The sequence below is a fragment of the Sorex araneus genome, chromosome 2 (assembly GCF_027595985.1).
Source record: "Sorex araneus isolate mSorAra2 chromosome 2, mSorAra2.pri, whole genome shotgun sequence".
Lineage (NCBI taxonomy): Eukaryota > Metazoa > Chordata > Mammalia > Eulipotyphla > Soricidae > Sorex > Sorex araneus.
Window position 1 is genome coordinate 73,981,878 of NC_073303.1, and position 20,650 is coordinate 74,002,527.

Sequence of the window (20,650 nt, forward strand, 5' to 3'; positions counted from 1 at the left end):
ATAAAATATCTCAAGTCATCAGACAGAAATCCTGCTTCTGTACTTCAGCTCCCTGGACCAAGAGCCAATAAGATCCTGTAACTAATGTGGCTTTAGCTCCTCTGCCAACCAAAGGAACGTGTCACAATGCCCTTTCATGTTCAGGTCTCAGGACCACACTCCCAGACTCCCAGACCAGTGAAATGCATCCTTAAAAGCAAGCTTTCTTCTGAATGCATGATTCTAGCTGTCGGCTAGTTGGGAACTGTGTGATGGCCCTAGCAGCAATTCTCTATGGATAGTGTTTCTGATGCTAACTTTTCCTCATAATGGGCATGTCCCATGTGTGTTGTTTTTGTTTTTGTTTTTCCTCTCTAAAGCTACAACTTAGCAATAAGAGCTTACACCTCTCACCTGGAAAGAGGTTAAGAGGCACAGAAACTGAAGCAGAGGTTGGGGCCAGTGTTAAGGGCCAGCTCACAGCCAGATCCTTAGAATATCTACTTTGGAAAGCTCCGGAATTTGAGAAAGTGGATGCCGGTGAGGCACAGTTAGGAAATCTGCTTGGCTCTTTTGAAGCCCTGGATTCTGTCCCCAGCATCACCAAAAGATAAAAAAGAGAAAAGAAAGGGATGGTAAAAAGCTGCCCTTTTGATGTGCATTCCATTTCTCCTAAGACTCTCGAATTTGCCACATCGCGTCTTACAGAACTCATATGTGAGTATTGGTCTTTTAAAAATCGTCGGCACTGCAAGGATTTCTCGTAGCGTGCAGCCAGGCGCTGGAGGCAGCTTTTCTTTCCATTGCATCTTGCAATTTCCTGCAAAGTGCCTGGTGTCAGCTCGGTGGTCTCAGATCATTTCATCCCTCCCAGAAGTCCAGCCCTGCCCCACCTCTGGTGTCTGAACACCTGGAAGTGGGGAGTGGGCTCAAGGCCGGGGTGTGCGTGTGATTCAGCTTGATTCAGAGCCAGAACACAACTGGATTATGTCAAAAAGGGAAAAGTGCCACGTGCGTTTGCCGTGCTCCTGCACCGCACAGGCCAATTTAAATATAGCCCTACTACCACAACGTGTGCAGAATTAAAATAGCCCAGAACAAGTGGCAAATGGCAGGGAGTGGGGCTCCGTGCCAAGCTGTGGCTCAGGACAGAAAAAAAAACGGGCTTTTAAGATGGATTGTGCAGGATCAACGGAACATAACAGCTCGAACACCCTGAAATCCTCCTTCATAAGTGAAATTTGGGGTCAATATGAATTCCCACAGCATCCAAGAGAAGACTGGTGAACACTGCCTGGATCTCAGAAGCCAATTTTCCAAACACGAAAATATGCCATACTCTAGTTCCATCACTAAAATCTAGTTCCTTGGCTTCCAGCGTGATTTCTCATCAATTGAGTCTAGCCCAGTCCCATTTGCAATTAAGTTTTCAAGACAGAGGAGACATTTTAAACCCATGAATTGAATTACATAATAACCCTGTAATAAAGCCTTAATTTAACAAAGGAGCCCGGTGCTGAGCATGATGAAATTATAATTAAAAATATAAGCAGCCTGAATTACTAGTTGCCAGGGCAGTGTTAGTGGTTGGGACAAGAGCTTTAGCTTGTATTTTTTTTTAATTATTCATTTCTGAAATATTTTTGGTTGATTAGTTTTTTTTTAGTTTTTCTTTTATATTCTCAAGGATTAACAGCACTCTCCTCTCCCCAACTCATTTATTAGCATTTAGTCTTTATCCAAAATGAAAGCAAAACTTCATACTCACAAAATAATAGTAGTAACATTATTATGTTGGTGCAAACTAATGTTTGGTGCAAACATATGCATACGTACATTTCACATATATTATACATGTGAAATGTGCTCATGTAATATATTTTCACATATTTATGATGTGTTCTTGCCCCCAAATTTACTGAAAAATCAAGAAAACGTTACCACCTATAATACAAGGGATTTATAATTCTACGATAAATTTTCCATTCTACCATACAAGAGATTTATCATGTTTTCACATTTAAAATGTTAGTTACAGCTGCTAATTACTTCCAAGCTTGCAAAGCAGATTAAAGATAGTAATTCCAGGTCCTTTCATATTTAGAATGAAACTGATATGCTTCAGAAACTAAAATCACATCTTTAGAAGCAAGATAAGTAGGCTGTTTTCTGAAATCAAGAAAAAGATGGTTTAACAAAATATGTGACTTTTGGTGATTTCTCATAGTGGGTGTGACAGAGGCCACTCTCTAAGCCAGCATCGGGAACTTTCTTGTCACACTTTGCCGTGCAGGATCACTCCTTGGAGCTGCTTTTGCTGTGGCATCTAAGGAAAACATTGCAGAGAAAGTCTGTATTTATGATTGATTGTCACCAGCAATGATTATCCTCTAAGGGGAAATTTAAAGGTGAAGAAGCTGTGATTTGAACCACCCGAACTGCAGAAGGGCCCAGAGCAGAATGGGCAATGTGTGTGTTATAAAAATAAGTGGGGAAGATAAATGAGCATCGTGTTGAAAATCGGTTGGCGTTACCTGTGTGCTTGGAAATAGAAAATGATTTTAAAAGCATTTCTAGACACTTGTAAATCATGAAGTTTGTTGGTGGTGTGGCTTGAGGTTGAACAAAATGCATCACAGAGTGAGGATAGCAAGGAGAAGATGTCAGGAGAAAAGGAGAGAGATCCTGGGAATGATGTTAGGAGACCAAAACTGAAACGTTCTCTGGAATGTGGAGAGTGCCAATAGGAAGATACGGAGCAGTAGGACGTTGGTGGCACTAGTAGTAACAGCACAGTTTGAGCTCAGCTGCCACAAACGCCCGTGCTTCTTCCCTGTCTTGGATGGAAAGAGGTTCCTGAACTCTCCTTCCTTGGCGCACACACAGAAGGCTGTTCCAAGGTCCTAGTTTTCCGAGGCCTTCCACTCCGCCGTTATATTCCTCAAGGTGTTGGGCATTCTAGATAACACAATTGACTTCCGCAGGCCGCTCCTTTCATCAGTGGGGTCATAGGTTGATCCAAAAAGACCTATAGGAAGGTACAAAGGAGTGTTTTGTGACCTGTGTCATTCTAAAACAAAGCAGAGAAAATGAAGTATCATACTTCATTGGTCCATTTTCGCATTAGTTGGCTTCAAAATTGCTGAATTCCTAAATATATTTTATTGGTTTACATGAGGTTTCTTGAGAGCACCTCAGGGCTATAGCATTTCTGCCTAAGTGAGGTTGGGGGGTGGTTGTCCACATTCTTACTTCAGCCAGGAAAGAGGATCTCTAATATCTGCGTACATCCTTTGTCATACAAGTCTGTCTCATGTCATTAGACAACTGTGTGATTTTATTGGAAAAAGGAAGGAGTCACTGGGAGAGAGAGAGAGAGAGAGAGAGAGAGAGAGAGAGAGAGAGAGAGCGAGAGAGAGCAGTGGATAAGGTACTTGCCTTGCACATCGCCACCCCAGGTTCCATCCCTGGAACCTCGTATGGTCCCCTTAGCCCTGCCAAAGTGAGCCCTGAGCACAGAGCTTCCCCCAACAACAACAAAGCATTTTTTCAGACTCTAGCTGCTGGGAGAAATTTAGCACATTCAGGAAATCTCACTTGGAAAACATTGCCTGATGCTCTGAGGTAAACCTGAAATATCATGAGCCTCCATCTGAAATCAGTGAAGCAACGGAGAAAGCCCCAATTTTCTTCTAATGCTGAACGGTTTCAGCCGGGGAAAAAGAGGGGGTGGGGGGGGCAGGGACAGGCTTGGAGGCTGCCAGGTAAAGCTTCCTGCTCCTCCAGGGGTCTAGCCCTTCCCGGTGACAAAACAGTGAGCAGTGGAATTTGACTTCTTTGGTCTCAAGAGGAAACTTTTAAGTATAAATCACATTCTGAAGGTCCACATTGTTCTTGGGATGAGCAGCATTCCCTCGGTGCATAAAATTCTTTGGGAGATTCTTTGGACTCAATCTGAAATCTGGGATGGGAGAAGAGTCGCTCCTTCCGGCCTGTGCATCTGTTCCTAAGGAATGGAGTGCAGAAAGGTGGACCCTGCTTTCTCCACAGCAGCCGGGAGTGAGGGGGAGTCTGTCCAGCCCCCTCACTGGCATAGCAGCCCAGGCTCCAGAGTCAATGCATTCTACCACCAGAAAAAAATGAAGGTTAAAAGTTCACCCGAATATGTCTTAAGTAGATATCTGGGCAGACATTCAACTCCTGGTCAAGAATATGCCAAGAATTATAAGCACAGTGAAGATACAGTTTCAAAGCGAATCATTGACAATCTATCAGGACCGGAAAGAAAATTCTGGGGCCAGAGTGTCACAGGACTCTTTCATTCTCTTTGAATCCTGCTTTGCCTTGTTCCCACTACCTCTAATGAGGGAGAAATGCACAATTTTATCCTGATGTACATGTATTTATCTTCAGACCTGCATATGCCCCCAAATTATGCCAAGTGTTGCTTTTGTTTAAAGACACTGATCAGAAAGCCAGTCTTTCTATTTTATATATCATTTCTGCCTCTATTTTTCTTGCTAGTTTTTAATAAGCTTTTATCACTTGAGTATTAAAATGAAAAGCTTCCATTCTCAGTCTAATGTAGCAAAGGATGAAAACAGTTAAACTCGCAATGGAAATTGTTTGAGATTCTCATGAGATAAAAGGAGAAACTTTTCAATTTGGGAAGAACTAGATGATCTTCTGATATTTCCTTTAAAACTTGGAGGCGTTAATTACTAATTTGGTGATTTGGGAAAGGCAACTCTGAGTTGGATGAATCTGTAGTATTTTTAACACCACCTAAAAATGTTCCTGCTAAAGAATAACCTTGATGAAAACCAAATCTTTCCTATAGTCTTTAGTAAGATGTTTTCTAAGCTGTGTTATTTCATTTGGAAGTCAGCCAAAACTGAAACTTAAAATATATATATAAAAAAACCCCTCAAACTTTGCATTTTTCAATGGGAGCCATATATTTATTAAAATTAAAGAATTGAATATAAAAATAAGCAGGGCACAGAGTCAGAGACACATGAACGTAAGAACCTAGAACTCACTATGGATATGAAGTTTTATAGCAAAAAGAAAACTTTATAACTTAAGAGACGAAGTAACCATAAATCAGAATATTTACTAAAGCACATTAAAGAAACTGTAGTACAGAAACCTGTCACAAAATAGTGACCCAGGTTTGCCCTAATGGTGACCTGGATTCGGCCTGTCCTTTCCACTGAACATATGTGTGACTGTAACTGTTCCTCATTCTCTCTCAGTCTCAAGTTCCTATCGGAGAAAGGTCTGTCCATGTGGAGTGCAGGGACAGGGATAGAGGCTCTGAGAGCTCCCTCCAACTCTAGTGGCATTTTCAATTTTCACTTTGGGGGGAGGTTGGGAATTGTACCCCACTGCACTCGTGCTTAGTCCTGGCTCTGTGCTCAAGGCTCAGTCCTGGCAATGCCCACGGGACCATTTGCAGTGGTGGGGATCAAGCAAGGTCACCTCTCTTCCAGACAAGCACCCTAACCCCTGTGCCACCTCTCCAGCCCCCATGGTGTTTTATAACCCACATCTTCAGAAGCAGAACTTGCAAGATTCATTTCCTCCAAACTAGAAGATTAATGACAATCAGAGCAAATCCCTTATACTCATTATATTTTTGTCCCCAATGTCTACTGCAGGAGCCAGAGGCTGAAGATTTAAAGTAAAAAATAGTTAGGGACTTCTTATTTGAACTAATGAATGATTAATTGTCACAGACCAGGCATGAAATAAAGTTCTGTTATTGAACTGAGTAACCGCATTACACTTCTTACCAAGGAACATGGGGTGAGCAAAAATAGTTTGCTGAGAGGATGTATTCTTGTTGCTTGAGCATTCCCGATACAGCAGCCCTCCCCTCAGCGACAGCTCTGGCACAACTTTGTTGAATATAGCAGAGTTTAAGATGCAGGGTGGGGACAAGAGAGGGGGGTGGGTACAAGTGTTATGGCACTTTGCACAGAGCCGGGAGTAACCCCTGATCACCACCTGGTGTGGCCAAAATCCCCACCTTACCCCACCCCCAGCAAAAATAAACTGATTGGATCTATGTTAAATGAACAAAGTAGCACGTTTAGGACCTGACAGATAGTACAGGGATTTGGGAGATTTAGGCACTAGCTTTGCATGCAGCCAGCCCAAGTTCAGTCCTCATCACTTTTTGAGGTCCCCTGTGCACCACCAGGAGTAACCTCTGAACACAAAGTCGCAGTGAACCCTGAGCACCACTGGGTATGACCCAATGCCCTGGTCGCCCCGTCACACCCCGCAAAAAAAAAAAAAAAATGCAAGAGATTTTGTGTCAGTCACAAGTTCTTACACTGTTCACATCAAATGCCCAGTCAGGGAATAGAGTCGTTGGATATTCACTGTTGAGACTTGTCTAGGCAGAACAAAGTAAAGTGGAAAATTGGAAGTTGGGGGTTTGGGAGTCATTTTAGGTAATATGAGAGAAAATGGGTATTATGTTCCCTAACAGAATGTTTGTTAGCTCTGAATTCAAGAGATTCCACGAAACTTCTGTCACTGTTAGGAGTGGATTATTTAAAAATTTTAATGGATATTTTAAAAATTAAATCTAGGTATACCACACAATATGCTCTTGCTAGGCATTTGCAGCAGGCGGTGACAATGAACTTTGTGACCTATCACTTGGTCCCGTTGTCCCTCAGCTGAACAATGAGCTGCCAGCACGTTTGAGATCATTAGTTTCCCGCTGCTCTAATTCTTTGTCATACTTTAATTTATATCATAATGGGCTATTGGAAAAAGGAAAGAAGTACAACACTGATGTGGAAATAAAATAGCGTCAACATGGTCATTCTAATCATTTTTCCAGAAGTCTCTTCAAGTGCTAAGGGTCACAGACTTCTAACAATCCACATAATCTATAGATATACCATATATCACATGTCATATATACCCATATATCATAGAAACATCCAGGTTCCTATGATGCATTACTGAAAAGCAAATGTTACCTGATTATGTATAGTTTTGTATATAATCATTACATCACTGTGTCACTGTCATCCCGTTGTTCGTCGATTTACTCGAGTGAGCACCAGTAACGTCTCTATTACACTCAGCCCTGAGATTATAGCAGCCTCCTTTCCCAATGATTGGAGGCTCTTTCAGGATCAGGGGAATGAGACCTATTGTTACTGTTTTTGGCATATCAAATACGCCACGGGTAGCTTGCCAGGCTCTGCCATGTGGGCAGGATACTCTCGGTAGCTTGCCGGGCTCTCCGAGAGGGATGTATATATTTGTTACTGTATTTGGGATATGAATACACCACAGGGAGCTTGTCAGGCTCTTCCGTGCAGGCAATAGAACTCTTGGTAGCTTGTCAGTTACTCTTGGTAGCTTGTCAGTTTCTCCAAGACGAAGAACTAGGCTATTAGATGTCTAATAAATTGAGCTTGGTTTTATAGTCTCTGGATCTTGGCCATTGATGGGATTACATGGCGCCGGGGCAATCTCTGGGTGTGACTGCCTAGCTACTGGAAAATGGGGGATTTGGGTGGAAGAGGCCCAGTCCCGATCTGAGCAGCCTTGGAGATCTCGGCCCCAGATCCCCGAAAACGTGGGTTCTTTTGCCGGTTCCTTCATACATGAGGCTCGTCTGAACATGTGGAGAGTAGCCTTGAGCATGGCTGTGGCTGGGTTCCGAAAGTCTTCAACTGTTGAGGCTCTGCTCGGGGTGGGGAGATTAACGCAACCCGTCCCCTCCGTCCCTCCAAGGGGCTCCAGTGAAGACAGCCAGGCACGGGGGCAAGAGACTCTGCGTCGCTCTCTTCTGGGAGCTTTGTTTTATAGTCTCTGAATGTTGGCCGTTGATGGGATTACACCGGCGCGCGGGGGGGAGGGGGGGGTCGGGGGTCGGGAGAGCAATCTCTGGGTGTGACTGCCTAGCTACTGGAAAATGGGGAATCTGGGTGGAAGAGGCCCAGTCTCGATCCAAGCAACCTTGGAGATCTCGGCCCTGGGTTCCGCACACCTGGGCTCATCAAGTATAAAATTTATATATTTTATAAATATATATTATAATATAAATCATATAGAATATAATTATTATATAGTTTTGTTATAGAGAATATACTTGCTTTGTGAAAATTATTTGGTCTTCTTTTTTGTTACCAAAATATTTAGGAGCTGATCATTCAAAGCTGATAACTCTTTAAGATATATATATCTTCACTTCATGTATATCTATCTTAAAAAATAAAAAAATATGTCTTCACTTTATTTATATGTACATACATATATCCTTTGATAATCCAAATCTAGTTCAAAGAAATCAGTTTCTAGAAAATTTTACATAAGAAAGATAGAAGTGTTAGTTTAGTTACAGGTATGATAATCTGTATTTTTATGATTTTTGCAGTTAACAGATTGTTTTAACATATTTTATTTGTTTCTAACTGGACGCTCCCTATTTCATCTGGTCCAGCACCCACTCTCACCTTGATTCCCTCCATCCCAAAGCTCAGTGGTGGTTTGCATCCCCATCCTGCATCCCGGTGTCCTTTCTTCGTACCAAAGCCACCTTCCCTGCTTCTGCCAGAGAAGAGCCAAGCTAGGAAAGTTGAAAATTACCCAGACTTAGCGTGATTCATGGGCAGAGGGGAGAAGGCAGATGGAATAGAGAAGGGATCACTAAGAAAATGATGGCTGGAGGAATCAGTTGGGATGGGAGATGTGTGCAGAAAGTAGATAATGGACCAAATATGATGACCTCTCAGTGTCTGTGTTGCAAGCCATAATACCCCAAAGTAGAGAGAGAGTATGGGGAATATTGTTTGCCATGGAAGCAGGGGAGAGTGGGAAAGGGGGGGTTACACCAGGGATATTGGTGGTGCCGAATGTGCACTGGTGGAGGGATGGGTGTTTGATCATTGTGAGATTGTAACCCAAACTTGAAAGCTTGTAACTGTCTCACGGTGATTCAATGCAATTAAAAAAAAAAGTTATCCAGACTTGAAGTCAGGGCCTCTTTCCCTCATACAACAGTTTCGCTATGCTTTCTTCTCTTCCTTAGAATTTGTACCATGTCCATATCTTTGCCACTTTAAGCCTCCTAACATGTTCTTCCTAGCACCCCTAAATTTTAATCAAAATGAACAAAGGCCATATGTTGTCTAAGCATAATCGTTAGTACTAAGCACTAACAATCATTAGTACTACGTACTAAGTTACTACTAAGTACTTCATATAAATTCATTCTGATCTAGAACAATTTCCACTTTACAAATATGTAAATGAACCAGAGGACTCAGTCGGGATCTGCTACACTGGGCTTCTGAGCCCAACTCTGGTTCCAGAGCTCACGACACACATTTTCAGGCTTAGGGTTCTTCAAATAATCTTAAATCATTCGCTCTAACCACATGTATTTTTTCTGCTTCTTTGCCCTAACTCCAATAATTGTCACCTTTTCGAGCTTCTTCAGTTTCTCCTTCTCTCTCAGGGTCTTCTTACCGCACCAATCAGCTCTTAATTTTCTTAAGATGCCAGTAAAACTTCTCTTCCCTTGACGTTGCCTGTCCTTCTGGTTACTGTCCAAATTTCCTCCTTCCTTTTTGGGGTCAAAGATCCCCAGCATGTGGCCCACACCTGCTTCCTCTCCTTCCTCTCCTCATTTCCTCACCAACCCCCTTTAGTATGTTTGGGCTATGGCCTTCTTGTTAAAACTGTCCTCTCCAAGGACCAATCCTTCCTTTTCTCAGCTCTCACCATCCTCCAGCAAACATCGAGATGAACACATCATCCCTTCTTCAGATTCTGTGTGCTTTTATTTTAACCAAAAAAGGAAAATTAGTCCCTTTATACTACTGGACTCTTAAAAGGACACAATGTTTTCCAAAACTAAGAACTTCAAAGGGTTCTCTTGGAAGTTCACCTTCTACCTATATCAACTCCTGCTTGGCCCTGGGACACTTGGGTCATGGTCTTCCAAGACTTTTTGCTCTTTTGACTCACATCCCTAACAGATCCATGCACCTTTGGTGAACTCATCATGATGCCCACATTCCTGTTTCTAATTTTGACCTTTACTTCTCATGACAGCCCAGTATTTACAACTATAAATGTCTGTGTCATGTAAAATCCTGCTTGTCTAAATCTGAACTTGTCATCACCTTCAGACTCTCTCCCCTTCCAGCTGCACAATTTTATCTGTAATAATAAAACCAGCTGAATACCAGATCAGAAATCTTGTGGTACCTCTTAAGCTATTTTTTTTGACCCATTTGTCTATCCTATTCATATTTGCTGAAGACAGTGTCTGTGTCAGTTTTGTTTGGTTTCCCCCTCACCCCCCTACCCCACCCCCAGTGGGCTGGGCAAACACATGAAGGCCGCTCTCATGTTCTCAAGTTCTTACCATGAGCTGCTCCTCAGTGGCTCCTTTTCCTTAGAACCCTTCCTCTCGTTAGACACTGAGCATGCTGTGGCTTGGGCTACTGCAGCTCATCAGACAGCTCAGCCTTTGATCTTTTCTCCTCACATCCTCTGACCCCATAGGATGCTCTATAAATACTCACCCATCAAGCCACTTGTGTCTTTGTTTTTAACTGTCCAACAATGCACTTAACAAAAAAAAAAAAAGTTGCCATTATAACAACAGTTCAGTAGTGGTGGCATATTCACATCACTGTGTAAGTAAGCGATTTCCAGATATTTTTTTCTCTTGCAAAATTAAAACTCTAAACCCGTTGAATAACAATTCTTGATGTCCAGCCCCAATAACTGTCCTTGCTATCTAGGAACTTGACTAGCCATTGCATACGTGAGGAATCATGCAGTGTTTATTCTTTTCTGACTGGTTTATTTCATTTAGCATAATACCCTTACTGTTCGTCCATGTTGTAGCGTGTGTCATAATTCACTTCTTAAAGCTGAGCCTATGTAGGTCCTGGATTTTTCCTCTATTCATCCATCTGTGTGCCTTGGGGTTATTTCCATCTTTTTGCCACTGGGGAAAAAATGCTGCTATGGTTGTGATGTACAGATAACTCTTTGAGATCAGGCCTTCAGTTCTGTTGAGTTGAAGGAAGAACTTGTGGATTATTTTGTGATTCTCTTCTATTTTGCATTCTCAACAAGAGTGTTTGGTTTCCAGTTTCTTCATATTCTCACCAGCACTTGTTATTTTCTGAGAGTTTTGATAGTAGATATCTTTACAGATATGAGGTAGTAACTGATTGTGATCTTGATTTGTTGCATATCTTTTCATGTGCTTAGTGCTCATTTGTATATCTTGTTTGCAGAAGTTTCTATTCAAGTCCTTCCTCCAGTTTACTTGGGTTCTTCATATATATAGTATGTGTATATATGTATATATATATATATATATATATATTTAGCACTGTCATTCCATTGTTCATCAATTTGCTCGGGCAGGCACCAGTAACGTCTCCATTGTGAGACTTGTTACTGTTTTTGGCATATCGAATATGCCACAGGTAGCTTGCCAGGCTCTGCTGTGTGGGCAAGATATTCTCGGTAGCTTCCCGGGCTCTCTGAGTGGGAAGGAGGACTCAACGCTGGGTCAGCCCTGTGCAAGGCAAACGCCCTACATGCTGTGCTATCATTCCAGTCCATCCATATATATATATGTATGTATATACATATATATATATATATAATACCATGAACATATGTATGACCAGAAAATACGTTCTTCCATTCAAGGACTGTAGGTACTTACATTTCAAAGGAGGGTTTTAATCTTATTTAGTGATGATATTTTTGAAATTTCAAATGACCTCATTAAAAGGCCTTTCATCTAAAACATCCCTCAAGAATAAAATATCCCTCTTAACTTTTTAACATCAGATTTTTCTCAGTGCATAAATTACATGGAGAGGCAATTTTTAGATAAATTTTCTCAAACTCAGAATAAAATAAAGATAGTTACTTGGCATATACCAACTGAGGATTAGAAATGTGCTTTGTGCCTAGCCTATCCAAGGAGTATAGCCTTTAAGCTTATTAAGTTTGATCAAATGCTAAGGAATAAAGTCTTTAAAGTACTTAAGAATAAGGATTTATTTTTCAAGCTTGAAAATGTGCTGGATATAGAAAAAAATCCTATTAAGGAATTCGAACATTAGGTTCTCTTGCCCCAAAGTTGTTATTTGTGTCCCAAAGGGGATTAGAATCCAGAGAACAGTGTAATGAGAGCATATTGGCCAAGATCTTCTTTTCCAGTGTTCTCCCACTTTCAAAAGAAAGAGAGAGAAGAGTATGACATGTCATGTAAGTAGCATTTCCGACACTGGGGAAGGTTAAGGTCATATAGTGAGAGAAGAGAGTGAGAGAAGAGAGCCACAGAGGCAGGTGTAAAATCATTTTAGTCCTGGTTTCCTGGTATCCTTAACCAAAAGAGAAAGAATAATGAGGTAGTTATCATTAGATAGCACAGTAAGACACACGAGTTAATCAACAGAGTCCAAATATTTCACTAAAAGGACTATGTCACCTAGATCTTTACACATGAGGGTGATGCACATAATGAACAGCATTTTACAAAAGACACATGATCTTTGTTTATGTGAATCTTGGTCTTTTATCTCCTTTTAGTAAAATGCTAAATGCTATGATTTAGATCCTATATGATTTCCATGTTCACTAAAGTAATCCACTAAAGTACTCCCTTTATAAAATGCTAAGTGCTATGATTTAGAGTCTGTATGATTTCCATATTCACTGAAGTACTGTTTAACTTCTGATCTCATAAGCAGAATTTGGGGCCTCAACTGGCCTCATTCTAGTCTCTTGTTCTTTCATAATTCTTTTAAGCTTGTTATCTTAACACCCCTGTGAGGATTGAAGTCCTTAAAACTCCAAATTCTACAGTACAGTGGTATGCCCTGCCCCTTAATTCACTTTTTTTAACAATTAAATAACCGTATATGGCTTAGAGGAAAGGCATAGATAAGCCCATTGTTCTGAGAAGGACAAATAAAAGCACAGCTATATGCTGATAATGTAATTTGTTCAGAATTACAACCCAGGAATTCTCTTTTGAAGTGGCTTATTTAGGCTCTGAATTTTTTTCAAAAAAAAAAAAATCTTAGGGAGAAAATTAGCATTCATAAACTGGTAAGTTGGAGCTATAAAGATTGGACCCAGAACACACAGTCCATCCAAATTTAGCAAGGATGAAGCTTTAGTATAATGTTTTTTTCATTTGCATTTAGAGATTAGTGAGATCTTTATTAGCCAATTCATAGATTGTATAGACTGGCAGGAAGGGTGCGTATGTGCTGAGCCGTGCCAGTTGGTCATATCAGAGAGCCAAATCCAAGTGGAAAGGCCAGCTTCTCACACAAGTGGAACGACTGAGAAATCATGTCTCTGCTTGTCCCTACCAAGGGTAGTCCTTGCTTAACAGACAAATTTTGGCTTAAAAAGCACCACCACTGGGTTATGCACTAGATAATTGGTTTTCATAAATCCAGATGTCCCATAAGTGAATTATGTGTCTGTCCAAAAAGGAAGGCATAAGATCATTTTTTTTTGATGTTTTTACCCCTGATGCCATATCCCAGGAAAGAACTGTGGTATTGTCAGAGTTTTTGGGAGAATGAGAAAGGGGATCTAAGGTGGGAACATGGAGGACAGCAGGGACAACAGGTCTGCCATGGCAGTATCCTGGTGACAGTAACTGTGACGGGCCAGGGCAACAGTAGTGATGAGAATGAGAAATGGTTGGACCAGGGGATGTGTTTTGGATCTGGTGCGACTGGATCAGCTGACCATGGTCACGGCATGTCAGAGAAAGGGGGTGTTTTCAGATGACTCAAGGATTTGTTCTTGAGCAATCAGAAGAATGGTCCTGCTCTCAGCTGAGATTTAGATAATTAAGTACAAAACAAACAACAAATTGTTCCAGTGCCAGGGTCAGAACCCAGAGCTTTTCGCACATGTGAAGCATGCGTGGTGCCACCTGGCTACCTCCTCTATCTCTTTTGCTTATGTTTTTAAGTTCTGCTAATATCCGTGAACTTGAACTTGGACATCAGATTACATGTACAGCCTGCTGACCACCTGTAGAGTATAGCCCTTCTCATCAACTCTTAAGTCAAATCATAAACTGATTCACCTAATGCTTAGCAATTTTTTTTTTCAATCTTCATGGGTCTGGGATGTGGCCCGATGGTAGAACACAAGGTTTACATGTGTGTAGACCCTGAGTTCAATCCCCAGTACTGGAGAAAAAGAAAACAAATTTAGTATATTTTCAGTATATCGTTCATTAATGTTGGTGTTGGTTTTGGTTTTGGGTTTAAATTTATTGGTTTTAGTACCACGACCAGCAGTGCTTGGGGAATACTTCTGGCTCGGTGCTGAGGGGACCACATGGTGCCAGGACCAAAAATATACGCATATGTACACGTACAATGTATTATTGATACACTTCTTTTTTAAATGCAGTGTTAGGTTCGGGGGAAAAAAGCAAAGAGCCAGTCTCTGAGTTCTGAGCAAGGGAATTTAAGAGAACCTGAAACTCTGTTGCACTCACTAGAAAAAGTCAGGGGGAACCTCTAGTATTTATCACATTACTGATCGGCAAAGAAAGTTGTAATGAAGTTAAAGTCCGGGTGATGCAGGAATTCCACATTGGATGTTTCAACTGAGTGACCTCTGTGGGGCTTCCATCCAGGAAGGAATCTCGGAGCTGCTGCGTGAGTTTATCCAGCTGCCCCGGGACTCTCCGCCCGGACCTCGGCACTGTGCACGCCCCAACGCCAGTTTCCTTTTCTCGCACGGAGCTGGTGGCTCCAGCCACTGGCCTTTACCCCACTTTAGGGCAGAGAGCGTATGGCATCGTGATACTGGGAGATCCATGAGGACTTTGGGGTTTCAGCAAATTTTTGAATAAATGAAAGAACTCTTGGCGAGCGTGTGTGTGTGTGTGTGTGTGTGTGTGTGTGTGTGTGTGTGTGTGCCCATGTCACCAGCCACAGCAGCAGGGCCTCTGCTTTGGGTTTTGTTAGTTCATCTCTGCAGAAGGACTAGCCTGAACCTGCAATCCCCCCCACCCCACCTCACCCTCCGCCTGCCCCCCTGCACTTGAACACTGTCGTGTCTCACCTGCTGGCCACTTGCTGGGAACTGAGCCTGGGATCTGAACCCATGAATGGAACTGCACAGGAGCCAGGGGAAGAAACTATGCAGCTTCCGTGGCTGTTCACACAAAGCGTTTAGCAATAGGAAACTCAACGGGGCCTGTTCTCTCCTTGTTATCAGAGGGAGGGCTCTCAAACAGACCTCTAGCTTCAGGTTCGAGTGTGGTGTGCGTGACTCGTCCTGACAGCTGTGCGGGAGTGCTGACACAGCAGTGGCACCCGAGGCCCCCTCTGTTTGGTCTTAAAGAGCAAGCGATTGTTAAGCACGAACCTCTCTCAAACGGGGCCTCGCTGGTGCTGAGCCTCCAGAATCTGTTTGTCGCAGGGTGAAGCTGCTCTTCTTGCTTGTCTAGGTCAGCCTGCTGTCTTGGGGGTGGAGCTAGTACCACCATCTTCTAGACTGTGGGGCAGTGGGGTTATGCGCGGCTGAGGATAAATTGTACTTGAGTCTCATACATTCATCACTGAAGGACTTGCAGACTTTATTACAAGGCAGCCTGACTGTATCCTTACGGCTTCATTAATTATAACATCTAGACATAATTAGGCTCTAGCTAAGAATAGCCAATAACAGGGAAAATAATTCCAAGAAAAAAAGTATGAGATTCTGGGCCAGGGAGGAAGAACTCAGCAGGCTAAGCGTCGCGTGCATGGCATACAGGAGGCCTGGATTCAAACTCTGGCAGCCAAGCACTGGTCCCCCAAGCACAGCTGGGAGCGACCCTTGAGAACTGAGCCAGGAGTAGCCCCTGAGCATGCCAAGTGTAATGGAAAAAAATGTTTAAAAAATAAAGTATTCTGTGGCTGGAGCAGTAGCACAGCGGGTAGGGCGTTTGCCTTGCACACGGCCGACCCGGGTTCGATTCCCAGCATCCCATATGGTCCCCCAAGCACTGCCAGGAGTAATTCCTGAGTGCATGAGCCAGGAGAAGCCCCTGAGCATCATCGGGTGTGACCCAAAAACCAAAAAAAATAAAAATAAAAAATTTTAAAAAATAAAGTATTCTGAGGAACTAGAAGAACAAAGCAGAGGGTGCGCGTTGATTAAAGGACTAAGACATCGCCCCTCTGGGGCCAGAGTGGCCGTACAGCAGGTAGGGTGCTTGCCTTTTAAGTGGCTGGCCCAGGTTTGATTCCCAGTACCCCTTACGGTCCTCTGAGACCAGCCAGGAGTGATCCCTGAGCCCAGAGCCAGGAGTAAGCCAGGAACACCACCATGTGTACCCCAGAACAACAACAACAACATTTAAATAAAAGCACCATCCACATCATTGAGGGCTCCCAGGTACAGTCCTCCAGCCCCTTGTTTAGGAATACATTCCTACTCACCCCACTGTGTTTTATAATTCTAAACAGGGTAAACCTCATATATACTCCATGTAGCACTGTAGCACTGTCATCCCGTTATTCATCGATTTGCTTGAGCGGGCACCAGTAACGTCTCCATTGTGAGACTTGTTGTTACTGTTTTTGGCATATTAAATATGCCACATGTAGCTTGCCAAGCTCTGCCGTGCGGGCGGGATACTCTCGGTAGCTTGCCGGGCTCTCCAAGAGGGACAGAGGAGTCGAACCTGGGTTGGCCGCGTGCAAGGCAAATGCCCTATCCGCTGTGCTATCGCTCCAGTCCATAATTCTGCAATATCAATTTTGATAGTTGGGACTTGAATTCTTTTTTTTAATTCTCAGCCTACCCGGCCGGTGGTTCAGTGTGAGGATCCGTGGATGCAGTGCCTCTCGGGCACCTGGCAATGCCCTGAGGGTGGTGCTCGGGACTTAACTGCAGTCAGCCATGTGCAAAGTTTTTGCCTTAACGTCTGCTTTTACAATAATTTTAATAATGGAGTTTAAAAATTGACCCCTTTTACAATAATTTTAATAATGGAGTTATCTTAGAAAAGTTTTGAGTTTGCAGGGAAATTGAACAGGAAGTACCTAGTACCAAGACCCGCAGTCTCCATTATTGTCATCATTTTGTTTTAGTGGCTATAGGTGGGACCACTGATGAACCAAAACTGAAATATTATTCCTTGATGCCCATAGTTTATATCTGATGCACACTCTCCCAGATTTTTTTATTTTATTCATTGGGGGTTCTGGACCACACCCAGTTGTATTCAGGGGACTCTTCCCATCACTACTTGGGGACTGTGCCATTATTGACATCAAACCTGGAACTCCTGGATGCGAGCATGAGCTCTGGTCTTTCAAGCCTTTCCCCCGGGCCCTGGTTAACCCCTTAGTACACTTCAGTGGCCTTCAAGAGCATGTCACATAGCCCCACTTCACTGCCCTAAAAACCCTGTGCTGCACCTGTTATCTGTGCCTCACTTTCAGCCTGAACCCTGGGCAAACACTGATCATTTTTACTGTTTCTCTCTTTCTCTCTCTCTCTCTCTCTCTCTCTTTCTCTCTCTCTCTCTCTCTCTCTCTCACTCGCTCGCTCTCTCTTCTCTCTTCTCTCTCTCTCTCTTGCTCTCTCTTCTCTCTCTCTCTCTCTTTCTCTCTCTCTCAGTGTGAGTGCATTTATTTTGAAGTAACTACCCAACTGTTGCTAAGGCATCATCATTCATTCCTTTTTGCACAAATAACTCTTCCTTCCCTCAGTAACTGCTCTGTGCCTGGCAGCGTCCTGTGCATCGGGAATATGGCAGAGGATCAAACATTTAAAATCCGCGTCTCCGTGAAGTTTACAGAGTCCCCAGGTCTGGCTCAGTCCTAAGTAGGAATCAGCCAGGCCCCACGGAAGCACAGGATGAGAGGCAGTGGGAGAAAGCAGTTTGAGAATGGGCCCTCCTACCAGTGTGTCCCCTGGTCGCAGAGGTCAGGCCCAGCCTCCCTCTTTCCTTCCTGCTGTCTGGCCTCAGGAATTCTCTGTTGGCCTCCTGCACTGTGCTTCCTTGGGCCAGCCCGAGCACAGTGCCATTCCCCAGTCCTTCCTCCCGTCCAGCCTCGGAGACAAGGGCACGCTCCTTCTCGAGACCATGGAGCTGACTCCGGTGCTTAATTTGCACCCATGGAGCCACGTTCAAGTGTGAGCCACCCCTGAGATGGGCCAGTGGCAATGTGTGAAGTCTGAAAACTTTCTCTTCATTATTTGTGGCCCAGCCTCATTTGTTTGGAACTAGAAAGTTGAAAATTTTGAAGGTCCACAATCAAACTTCTGTGTGTTCAGGGTCAGCCTCTCAATGCCAGCAGACAGGACGAATCCTTCGGAAGTGAACACACCCCCAAGTTTTTGGCCTGACTCTCCAAATCCTCCTTTCTTGGACAGCCGGAAGGTTTCCTGTCCAGCCATGAAGAAGCCCCTGACTCCCCCTGCCTTCTCCTTACCAAAGAGAAGAGCTTTCAGCTGAGGGAGGCGGGCCAGGGAGCACGGCCTCAGCTCCGTCCCACTCTGTTCCTTTCATTTCGTACTAGAGGAACCCTAAGAAGGCAGCTCCATGGCCTCCAGGAGACCAGCTGACCTAGTGGCCAGCTCCCACGGGCTGCCCAGCTCCAGTTCCCGCATCACTGACATCACACCGTTAGGGTGAAATTGGCCGTGGTCAGAGTATTTACACCTAGAAACAGCGCTAGAATAGTCCTTGTATGTTCCTCCCAGGAGAGCTACTTGACCAGCAAATAGTTCTGGGCAATCCCTCCTGAACCAAATCATTATAGCAAGTCGATCCTAGGAATTAAATCTGTCCCCCACACCCCCACTCCCACCCACCCCCTATTAATTGATTTTCTCTAATTCTACTGTGTGGCTTGAGGGCAAATACCACCCCAAGTCAACAGAAGATTGAATCCCATACGTGTTGGAAACCAGCTTTGATCCCAAGCTTATCAGAACTGGCTCGTCCTTTCATTTCGCTCAAAATATTGGGCCAATATTAAATGGATTCAGCCTGATTCCCTCCGGAGGGCAATCTAAGAACTTAGACTGCAAGCTTACTCTCGCAGGCTGACGATGAGAATTAGCCTTGATTTCCCCGGGGTGGCCAGCACCTTGTTTGTCTGTGTGTAAACGACATGGGACCCTCCTTGCTCAATGGCCTTTTGTACTTGGTGTAGGACCGCGCATGCAAGAGCAAAAGCCGATGCCGCGGACCAGGCTGCACTGGCGGCCCGCCAGGAGTGTGATATTGCAAGAGCCGTGGCCAGGGAGCTGTCACCTGACTTCTACCAACCAGGTAAAACAATTGTCCTGGGGTGGGAGAGGAGGGAGCAGTGAAGTGCTGTCCTTCATGAAGCCCGGTTCGCAGAGCAAGTGGGGGCAGTGACGAAGTACCTGTTGTCGAGTTAGAACTCGGCATTGCAATGGCTTAGTCTTCAGTGTCTTCCTTCCTGCCTTTGGACTCCAAAATAAAAGTTTTGAGGTGATGCCAGTATGCGAGTTGGGAACCTCAATGAAGTATCTGGTTTGGGGGCCACAGTTTAGGGGCTAAGGTGCTTATTTTACACCCCACTGTCTCCCAAAGGACCAGGGGTCACTCTTGAACACAGAGCCAGGAATAGCCCCTGAGTGTCCTGAGATGTGGCCCAGAACCTCCATCCCATAAAGGAAAGAAACTGGTTTTAAGGAAAACTGTTGATGTGTTAGTGACCACTGTTACAATAAATATCTTAAATTCTGAGTCAGTAGGTAATGACAACATCAGCGGAGAGAAAAGAGCTAAAAGCACTGTGCTGTGTGTTTGGGAGCAGAGTTGGGGGGTGGGGTTTTTTCTTTTCTTTTCTTTTTCTGTTTTTTTTGTTTTTGTTTTGAAGTCACAACTAGCAGTGCTCAGGGCTTATTCCTGGCTCTTCCTTCAGGAATCACTCCGGAAGGGGTTTAGGGGACCATGTGGGGAGCTGGGGAGAGAACCTGAGCCTGGGTTGGCTGCATTCAAGGCAAGCGCCCTACCTGCTGTACTATCATTCCAGTCCCACGTGCTGGGGTTTTGTTTGTTTGTTTGTTTGTTTGATTTTAATGTACTGAACTAAGGCTTATCTTTGTCAGAAGATAATGAAGAGTATCATTTTAAAGTCAGATTAATCTGCATGGATTAAGGGGAAAATGCATGTCCTGATTTAGAGAGAACAAATACTGATTATCTAATTCTCAATTGCTCTGAAATAGCAAAAATAAAATATTGCAGGAAGCTTAATTATTTAACTCACTTCCATAAGTCACTGCTTTTCTATAATGGTGTTAATAAAGTGGCTATGGCCACCGTTTCCTATACACGTCTCTACTCTTTGATAAACCCCATCTTCCTAGTAATTGGATGGGCCTTAGAGCTCTGGTGAAGAGACACAAATAAATTGGTTCTAAAATTGTGAGTACCAGAATTTGTATTTTCGTGATAAATATTATTCCATGTTTTTTTTTAAAATTTAGCAAAATGATTCAAAAAATTGAATCATTAGCACCTTTCATCATCTGTGAGCTCGGTACATGTTGGTTTCAGAAGATGTTATATATAACGCATGAAGCATGACTGTGGGTGAATGAACAAAGCAAACAGAATAGCAAGATT

General features: G+C 43.4%; 1 protein-coding gene across 6 annotated transcripts in view; it reads left to right on the top strand.

Annotated features, from left to right (window-relative positions):
- Positions 1 to 20,650, top strand: part of JPH1 (junctophilin 1) — an 88,930-nt gene that overhangs the window by 49,147 nt on the left and 19,133 nt on the right. For 5 of the 6 annotated variants that reach the window (XM_004602384.2, XM_055127734.1, XM_004602385.2 and 2 more), the window contains exon 3: positions 19,203 to 19,321. The exons of the other annotated variant lie outside the window; for it this stretch is intronic. In XM_004602384.2, coding sequence (XP_004602441.1) covers positions 19,203 to 19,321 — 119 coding nt within the window. The remainder of the gene's footprint in view (positions 1 to 19,202; positions 19,322 to 20,650) is intronic. 6 annotated transcript variants of the gene reach the window in all.